General features: G+C 33.4%; 2 protein-coding genes across 2 annotated transcripts; both read left to right on the forward strand.

The window, feature by feature from the left end:
- The first annotated feature begins 1,995 nt into the window (after nt 1-1,995).
- On the forward strand, nt 1,996-3,024 carry LOC105976840 (germin-like protein subfamily 1 member 18). The gene is made up of 2 exons (XM_013002100.2): nt 1,996-2,186; nt 2,313-3,024. The coding sequence occupies exons 1-2, from the start codon at nt 2,060-2,062 to the stop codon at nt 2,876-2,878; spliced, it is 693 nt and encodes a 230-aa protein (XP_012857554.2). The 5' UTR covers nt 1,996-2,059; the 3' UTR covers nt 2,879-3,024.
- Nucleotides 3,025-5,605: 2,581 nt separating this feature from the next.
- LOC105976833 (germin-like protein subfamily 1 member 13) lies at nt 5,606-6,624 on the forward strand. Its single transcript, XM_013002093.2, has 2 exons — nt 5,606-5,813; nt 5,924-6,624. Exons 1-2 carry the CDS (start codon nt 5,687-5,689, stop codon nt 6,487-6,489), a joined length of 693 nt encoding a protein of 230 aa, XP_012857547.2. The 5' UTR covers nt 5,606-5,686; the 3' UTR covers nt 6,490-6,624.
- The last annotated feature ends 3,682 nt before the right edge of the window (nt 6,625-10,306 follow it).

Raw genomic sequence — 10,306 nt, forward strand, 5'->3', positions numbered from 1 at the left:
ATAATAATAATAATAATAATAATAATAATAATAATAATAATAATAATAATAATAATAATAATAATAATAATAATAATAATAATAATAATAATAATAATAATAAAAAAATAGCTCGACAAAAAAATGATCTCCGACGCCGACGACCTCAATTTCCGTCCGCCGCGGCTCCCGTCTTCTTCTGCTGAGAGGAGCTGCTTCAGTAGCAAAGACGCCGCCACCAACGGCCAAATATATGAAGAAGAAGCCGAAACCCTCGTCTTCTGGGCCAAGCCTCTCGCCGGAATTCAACCCTCACAGGCGGCGAAGCAAAAGGAGAGTCTCCCAAGCTCCCAAAACCAAGAAAAAAAACCCCACAAATGTAGCCCAGAAAATTCATATTAGACTAACAAATCTGAACAAAATGGTCCATGATTCCTCTTGTAGAGAAATCAACTTGTGTGATAGAAAAAATTAAAATAATCAAAATCATAGATCGTGAGTTGGGGATTGAATTTCATTATGCGTTTGTTGGTGGTGGTGATGTGACGGCGGAACAGAGGTGGTGGTGTTTGATTTGTAAGAAATCAAACTTCCCCTGTTCTGCTGCCCTGAGGAACGCGAAGAAAGTGAGAGCTGAGCATTTTTTTTTTATTTGTTTTGATTTGGGTGGTGTTTCTGACATTTCACAAGCAAAAGGGAGAAAAATTCGCACTAGCAGCGCGTGAGGGACACGATTTGCTCTGAGGGGCCTCGATGCCTTGACTTTTCTTACACAGGGGGTATGTGTGAATTTTTTTTTGACAGGGGATATTTGACAATTAGAGATTTCACAGGGGTGGTATTTGCAATTAACTCTAATTTAAATAGTAGTTTTTGATAATTTAATGTGAACAATAAAAAATACCAATGTTTGTTTGAACCATATTACTTATATTTTATCAATATAATTGGGGTTTTCTTCATTAGTGAATGGTTATGTTAAAAAACAATCACTCAACGAATGAATGGTTCAAATACTTGGATGAAAATTGAAGCCCAGCTTCACTTTCAAACACGTTTTCCGTCAGAAGAACTCGGTGGAAGATCGTTTGGCATATTCCCATCACGAAAGAAAGGAGTTTTTTCAAGCATCGGCTTTGCCTCCTTCGGTCTGGGCTGCGTATCGCTCGTGATAAACAAATCGACCTTAGAGATATTGAAATGGAAGCAACTCATCTATTAGCTAGAGTATTTGGGGTCTCTTTGTCGAACTTTTAATAGTTCAGAGTTCAGTTTAGGTATTCTAGTAATTGCACTTTTAACCCTCTTTAGGGGTCCTTTTGTAATAGTTTGAATTAGGGTCCTTTTGTAATAGTATTGAAAGAAGTTGGATTAAATATCTGCTGATCATTCAGTGAAAAGGTCAATTGACCAATAAATTGATTTAGTCATCACTGAGGCAGAAAAGATTTATGATCAGTCATATAATTCTGATAGCATTGTTATGATTTTTTTATGTTTGACACACGCAGTTAAGTTTAACTGAAAAACTAGCGGAAGCTACTCTATAAACCACAAGGGACTTATGTGCTGATATTACAAGCACACAAGGGAGTCGTCTGCAAACTTGACCTTACCCTCATTATATTGTTTATTACGTAATGTAAGAAAGATATATACATGAATTTTTTGGATAAACGTACGGTAGGTTAACTGAAGCAGGAAAAGTAGTTGGAAATGGGTGAGATCGAGAAGGATTCTCAAAACATGAACTGGAACATGTCAATGAATTGACTGCAACGAGGATAAAACGACCATTTAATTTTCACTGACAATTTTAATTAACCAATATTGATATGCATATTAAATGGTTCCGTTAGCTGTCAAATATGTGTCCTAAAAAACTACAATGGATGGTTGCACACTTTTTATAAACTCTTCTTAATACAAATAATAATTAATTAAAATTGTAACAACTACTTGTCTACTTGACATTGTATTCCCTATAAATAGGTACCATTTTAATGCTAATTAATATTCTCATAACCTCACAACACCAAAATATTGATAATAACCAGTGTTCAAAGCAGTCATCGGAATTATGAAGATGGCTCTTGTCTCAATCGCAACAATATTTGTTGTTGCGTCTTTCGCTACATTTGCATATGCATCAGATCCCAGCCCTCTCCAAGATTTTTGTGTCGCTGTTAACGACACCGAGGCTTTTGGTAATAATTAACTTCTAAAATCCATTTAACTTTGTTTATATTATTCTCGCCTAATTACATTAATAATCATCAAAATATATATTACAACTTTTGACATCTTTTTTTTTTTTGCATGCATTTACGTAGTTTTTGTGAATGGGAAGATCTGCAAGAACCCTAATATGGTTGTGGCCGAAGATTTCCTTTTTCGGGGATTAAACAAGCCTGGAAACACCTCTAATCCACTTGGATCGAGAGTCACTCCTGTTACTGTCAACCAATTACCTGGACTCAACACTTTGGGCATTTCTGCTGTGCGTATAGACTATGCACCAAACGGTTTGAACCCACCGCATACTCACCCACGTGCAACCGAGATTCTTATTTTGTTAAAAGGCACTCTTTATGTTGGATTCGTCACTTCAAATCCAGCTGACCCTGCCTTGAAAAACAAGCTCTTCACAAAGTATTTGCACCCTGGGGACGTTTTCGTCTTTCCACAGGGTTTGATTCATTTCCAGTTTAATGTTGGAAAGACCAATGCTGTAGCATTTGCTGGTCTGAGCAGCCAAAATCCAGGTGTCATTACTATTGCTAATGCAGTGTTTGGTTCGGATCCTCCAATTGACCCAGTTGTCCTGACAAAGGCGTTCCAAGTTGAGAAGGATGTGATTGAGTATCTTCAAGCGCAATTCTGGTGGAACATCGATTAAACACACAAAGTTGATTATCGTAAGAATCTTGTTGATAATATATAAATATGTATATATGACGAATTATTGTCTTAAATAAAGCTATAGTATTGGTTATGTACTGTGCACTTCATGTCTGAATAATAACGGCTATAAGTATTTAATTATGTTTACTCGTTTATGATCGTTTTATCTTTATTCGATTGCAACTGGGATAGAGTTTTACTTTACTTGGACACAGACCAAAACAAAAAAAAAAAATCATAAAATAAGTCAATATTTAGAGACTTGAATTAATCTTTAAGTTTAGAGATGATATAATATATGTGAGAACCCAAACTAATCAAAAATAATAAATAGATTGAGAACCCCAAATAATCCAAAATCAAAGATAGATAATCCAAACTAAGTCAAAAATAATTGTTGAAAAATAGCCTATTAGATGTTTCCTATACAGATTGCGAAACCAATATAATGGAAAAATGTAATGTAACAAAAAGAAAAAAAGAAAATGAATTTGTTATAATTTATAAGCATGGGTTATATTATGAATTGTGGGTTGCTTAAAAGGATTAGGGGTCATTTTGATACATAGAGTAGGGTTTTTCCTAATTAGCAATAAATCAAAAAAGTTTTATATATTGAAATATTCTAATGATGAAAATTTAAAAGCTGAAAAATCGAAAGAAATTTATAAGTTGAATGGTAAATCCTACCATGAATTTAATTGTAATCCCATGAATTTAATTGAGGCCCGTTATGTTCGTTAACAACCCTTCTTGAACATTGACTGGAACATTAGAGTCGTCACTGAAGATATCAAAAGATATTGGGCCTTATGGCCTAAATGGCGTTTCAAATATATCTCAAGAAACGCTAATTTTGCTTCCCATAACCTAGCGGCTTGGGCTATTTCTAGCAGTTGGACTGGTTTTATTCCTTTCGATGAGTTACCTATTAATTGTTTTTGTGGCGGAGGGTTTCCTCTCGTTGACGCTTGTAATTTTTCCTTCTAATGCATTTTAATTATCAAAAAAAAAAAAAGTTCACACATGCTCGTAATGATACTTCTATTCCAAAATTTCCTTAGCCTTCATCATCAAATTTATTTAAAGGGATGTGAATATATTATTGCATCACCAAAAAACAAAATGGAGTTGTCCATTCTTAAACAAAATTCTGCTCCTAGTTCTCAGCATCTCAGCCAATGCAAAACCACCAAATGTTGATGACAAGTAATATTCATTCGAAGACAAAGGCCCCTTAAAAAAAATGCACAACTTATTTAAAAATGGTTCATAAGGATGGAGTATCTTCCCTTGAGAGTGTAGGAGTAGCCTTTCTCGATATTGCAATAAACAGAGCAAAAGAATCGACAGATTTGTATAATTGTTTTGTTAAATATGATTATATAGCAAAAAAACATTATATGAGGATGAAATGTGAAAATTGTGGTGAAAAATATACGTGGGCCATGGACAAGTTGACTGAAGCAAAGCTGAAAGCTGAAAAGTTTGCACCGACGAGAGACAATTTAAAAGCTCTATTGTGAGAATTTAACTAGAGCAAACTCACGTGATGTCCTAGAAGGAAATGAGGAGTCAGATTTTAGTTTCGACGTTGCTTTGGTTGTTGTAAAAGAGTTGGAACGAGGCAGTAGAAAATCTACTATGGTCGTAGCTTACATAAAAAGTAGAAAAAATAATGTAAGTACTAATTTGTTGTTGAATTTACCGGGAAAAACAAAAAAAAAGTAATGCGAAGTTGGTTAGTACTGTTGATTTGTCTAAGCTCTTAATTAATTAATTACTTATGTTCAACAACTTATTTTGAAATTTCAAATCCTCTAAACTTGTCTTCAAAGCAAAAAGTATTTGCTACGTAATTTTACTGCAGTAAAAATGTTCTTACTACGAATTTGGGACCTTAAGCTACGAATTCTTGCCATTTTCCTACTAATGCATATGAACATAAAATATTTGAGGCCTATTTTTTTATTTACATTTGGCATACCCCTCACAATTTGATAATCTCATTTTACACTTAATTATTCTCTTTTGTTCTCCCAAATACTCGTACGTAACAAAAGATTTTTTTTTTCTGCGAATTTAATAAACAAGAAAAACTTATAATATTTTAAAAAAACAATTAAATTTTGATAAATTAGTAGACATTTTTTTCCAACTATGGCTCATTTCAATATCTAGATTGCAATATTGCATGTTAACGGCAGGGATCAAGATTGGCTATGGCTGAAGACATATATGTATAACGGTGTATTTTTGTCGTGCAGCTTAAAAGAGAATAGAAAATCTTTGGAGTGTTGGCCAATTCGTCGATGCTGACAGTTACAATACGAAAATAAATCTCCTTTTTTCGTATATATTTTAACTGACGTCAACGAGCGGTCGCATATTTCCTATATCTCGGCAATCTCTAGCTCCCCCAAAGTCTGTATAAAAATATTAAAACAATATATCAAACTTGACTATATTCGATCTTTGGTTTTAGGTACGTCGAGAAACATAAGACCCGGCATTGAATTGGAGTTATAATTTTAACCATGAATGAATATGTCAAATGATTAACAGTATACGCAAGCAGAAAATGACCATTTCAACATATACTTAGCAAGGTTGGAGACTTTTCAACTCTTAGTAAAATAATTGTAATTGTAAAAGAAGGGAGATGACTATTTCACATCATTTCTCTCTATAAATAGGCACAATTTCTATGCAAATTAAACTCATAAACATTACACAAAAATATATACATATATATAAGCAATATAGTTAGGTCATTGAATATTATCCAATATTATTAGCTAAAATGAAGATGGGTGCTGTCTCCCTCATAACAATATTTATTGTTTCATGTTTGGCTACATTAGCATATGCATCAGATCCCAGCCCTCTCCAAGATTTTTGTGTTGCCGTTAAAGATGCCGATGCAGCTGGTAATTAATTTCAACATCTAACTAATTATATTTGTATACTATACCTTACATTAAACAATCATCGAATAACAACTTTGACATCTTTTTTTTTTTTTTGCATGCATGTATAGTTTTTGTGAATGGGAAGGTCTGCAAGAACCCTAACATGGTTGTGGCCGAAGATTTCTTTCTTTCGGGATTAAACAAGCCTGGAAATACATCAAATCCAGTTGGATCACGAGTCACTCCTGCTAACGTTAACCAAATTCCAGGGCTCAACACTTTGGGCATTTCTGCTGTTCGTATAGACTATGCACCAAATGGTTTGAACCCGCCCCACACTCACCCACGTGCCACCGAGATTCTAGTTGTGTTAGAAGGCACTCTTTATGTTGGATTTGTCACTTCAAATCCAGCTGACCCTACCTTGAAAAACAAGCTCTTCACAAAGTATTTGTACCCTGGGGATGTTTTCGTCTTTCCAGAGGGTTTAATACATTTCCAATTCAACGTGGGAAAGACCAATGCTGTCGCTTTTGCTGCTTTAAGCAGCCAAAATCCAGGTGTCATTACTATTGCAAACGCGGTGTTTGGTTCGGATCCAACAATTAATCCAGCTGTTCTGACAAAGGCATTCCAGGTCGAAAAGAACGTGATCGACTATCTTCAAGCACAGTTCTGGTGGAATATCGATTAAATACAGAGTTGATCATTATAAAAATATTGTTAATTAAGCTAATAAGTTATATTGTCTTAAATAAAACAATAGTGTTTAATTATGTACTCTGTGTGTACTTCGTTTGTTGAATAAATGATATTGAGATTTAACTATGAGTTTATTGCATTTACTACCCCTGTGAAAATCGTAACTGCGCGATTCCCCCCTATCATAAAAAAATTAGCAAATACCCCCCTGTGCTTATTTTTAGGATGCACACTCGACCCATTTACATTTTAGCCCATTGACCAGCGGTGTAAAGACCAAAATACCCCAGGGGTGTTTCTGCAATTAAAAAATGTAGAATTTTTTTTTTAATTGTAATAGTTTTATTTGAAAACACAATTTGGTTTCTTATTTATTTTATTTCCGTAAAATTTCTATAGTTTAATTGTTTTGGTAAAAAATATATTGTAAACTAGAGTTTTTTATATTAGTTTTGAAATTTTATTCATTTCCATTTTATTAAATATGAACAAATAAATTAAAAAAGAGAAAAAAAAAAAGAAAAAAAAATAAAGAAGAGGCATCATCTTCTACGGTTCTACCCCGTCAAACCACCCCCGACTCCACCCAAAAAAAACATCTTCATCTTCTTCCCAACCGCCGCCGCCGCCGCCGCCACCCCTCGCCATCGACTTTAGTACTATTATGGACCGAAACCATCTTCCAGGTCTATAATTAGTACTAGCAGAAGATAAATTGGAGTTAGAAATAATTATAGATTCATATCTTCTACCAGTTGCTCACCCTCCTTCCACCACCCCCGCTGCCGCCCCTCTCTCGACTGCCGGAGCGCTGCTGCTGTTGGTCTTTTCCCTCATCGCGGCCGCAATTCACAACACCATTTTCTTGTTTCTTGCACCTTCAGAACTTGCAAACCTGAGTTTTGGATCTAAATGGCGGAGAGGATAGCAGAGACAAAGCGTCGGTGAATAAGCCTATTCCCGTGATGACAATGGCGCCGGCGATGGTGATGATTTGTAGGAGTAGGCGGCTGATTTGTAGGAGTAGGCGGCTGATTTGGGGCTGGGGTGAAGATTGAGGGTGCAAATTAGGGTTTTTAAAAGAACTTTATAAATTACAAATTGATCCTTAAGAAATTAGATTATTCAAAATTAAACCCAGCTGAGTTTATGTTTATTTGTGTGAGGCTATTTTTGTCATTTCATAAACCAAACTCTCATAAAAAATCGCAGAAGATGCGCGTGTGGGACACGATATGCTCTGAGGGACCTAAATGGCTTTGACATTTTTTCTTAGGGGGGTATTTGCTAATTTTTTTATGACAGGGGGGAATCGCGCAATTGCGATTTTCACAGGGGTAGTTAATGCAATAAACTCATTTAACTATAGTAGTATAGTTTATGTATGATTATCTTTATTCACTTGCAACTCACCTGGTGTTACAACGTTATGGTATTTTTGTGAAAATTAAATTTTATTGAATATATATATATATATATATATATATATATATATATATATATATATATACCAACTATAAAAGTGTGAATAATTAGTGATGGTTTCTTCCCTTTTTTGTGTGTACAAAATTACCCTTTGGCCAATAGCTTATTTAAAGGATGATATGGTAAATGATCAATTTTTATTCAAACACATATTTGATCATTCTTTTGAATGGGACGTTTTGTAACATACATTTTCATCAATCCTTTGCATTAATATAATTAAACTAAGAATTGAACTAAAATTTCAGAAAAAAAAAAAAAAAAAAAAAAACCTCACTTTCACAAATGGTGCACCAATTAACTATAGCATTTCATTACACAAAATGCAACTGTAAGCAAAATACAAAGAACTCCACGATCATTTAGGTATTAATGACTAAATAAATCAACTTAGAATTAATTATATTTATGGATCCAATGGCAAAAAAAAATACCAATTACATTTCATGTAATTCCAACCGGTGGTTATTAGTTTAAAAAAAAAAACTCACACACACGTTTCTATCAAATTTTATGTCATCATTCTATAAAATAAATTGTACTCCAAAGAAATAAATATGCACTAACTCTCCATTATAAGCATTCATTTATACAAAACAATATTCACACATTGGGTGTCTTCAAAGTTTTATAGAATATATCCACCAACAATTCCTCCGGACATCTATCTCAGTAATGAAATTAAAACTATATTTTTTTTTCTATTTACTCCGTGTATTACAAAATACCTTAAAATCATGGAAAACCTATAGAATCAACACTAGAAATACCTGTTATATAAAACTCTTGAACTCTTGGGAGTCTAAAAACACCATTTCTTCGTAAAAGTTTGGAGCACGGTGTAGAATTCCCACTTGGGCCACATACTTCTGGACAACGGTGATTAGAGTTGATAGACTTTTCCAATTCGACGATTCATTACACGTCCATCATACGATGTAAGTGTGTTAAAAAACCTTTCCTTCATCATTTCCTTCAATTACAGGCGACTGAAAGCCCATGAAAATTTCTTACTACCGTCAAATTGATCTTCATCTTTCTCAATGTCTTCATATAAATGTTTTTGTAAAAATATAGGTAACTATTGCGAGTGATGTAAACTTAATAAATGTTTTAAATATGCGAATGATAGGAAGATCAAACCAATTTATTTAGTTGGAATCTCTTGTTTCATAAATTGATTATGCACATGATTTTAAGGTAGTAAAATTATGGAAGGTGATGTGAACTTCTCTAGCTTCATGTCATAATCTAACATAAGCTTTCTTGTGAATGAACAGTAAATTGAAATCGTCCTTCGCGGCTATCTATCTATAAAAGTGGGAATGTCACGGGAGGTTTATTTCCTTTTACGTGAGGACCAAAACGCAACTTCAATAGATAATGTATTAAGCATATAGAAGGACAATTGAGTAATAACATATTCATTAATAATAATACATAAAAATATCACATTTAATAAATAACAATGAAAATTGTAAATGGAGAATTAAAATTTGCAGTTTTTATACCTTTTATCTAACGTACAAAATCGTATAATTATTTTCATTTCTTATTATGTTTTACATTTGTCATACTCTAATTTTTACTGAAAAGATAATTATTGAACAATAATAAAATATCATAAAGAAATGGTTTAATTCAGGCAAACACGAAAAGGGTAGCATGTGAAATCCTCTATATCTGCAAATGAATTTGAGGAACTTTTATGTATATTATATTCTTAATCTTTTCTTTTATAATTTCAATAAAATTTATTTTGAATTAAAAGCTCGAGATATGTAGTCCTATTCGAAAGTATAAATTTATCTAACTTTAATTTATACTTCATAATTCAATGTAGAAGTAGTTCTTCGCAATTTTGACTTATTAAATTCTCTTAAAAGAAAGGGCCTAAACACAATTTTCTTGAAAGGGTAAATAATATTAAACCACCTGAACTTTTTCAGTTTTTGCGCATCACCACCTGACCAAAATGTTTTTGCAGGAGTTCATCTGTACTTAATTAATTGTGCCACTTTGCCCTTTTTTACTTGTTTGCGGGTCAAAATTACCGGTTCTCACCCACTTGCGTTTCACATGACAAATACAAGGTTATTGATATATTTTCCATTCCTAAAATACTCATCAGCCCTAATGCCTGTTGACATTCACACATTCTTACACATTTCATTTCATCCGCCCTTTATCGTTTTCTAGAAAAATGAAATCAAAGTAATTCCAAAATCACAAAAATCACAAGGGTGTTCGGTTCGGAAGAAAATGAAATCAAAGTAATTCCAATTTATTTAATTCGATTTGGTAATTAGAAGAAAATGAGAAAA

Source organism: Erythranthe guttata, chromosome 8 (assembly GCF_056151865.1).
Source record: "Erythranthe guttata isolate IM_541 chromosome 8, IM_541, whole genome shotgun sequence".
In the NCBI taxonomy this organism is placed as follows: domain Eukaryota; kingdom Viridiplantae; phylum Streptophyta; class Magnoliopsida; order Lamiales; family Phrymaceae; genus Erythranthe; species Erythranthe guttata.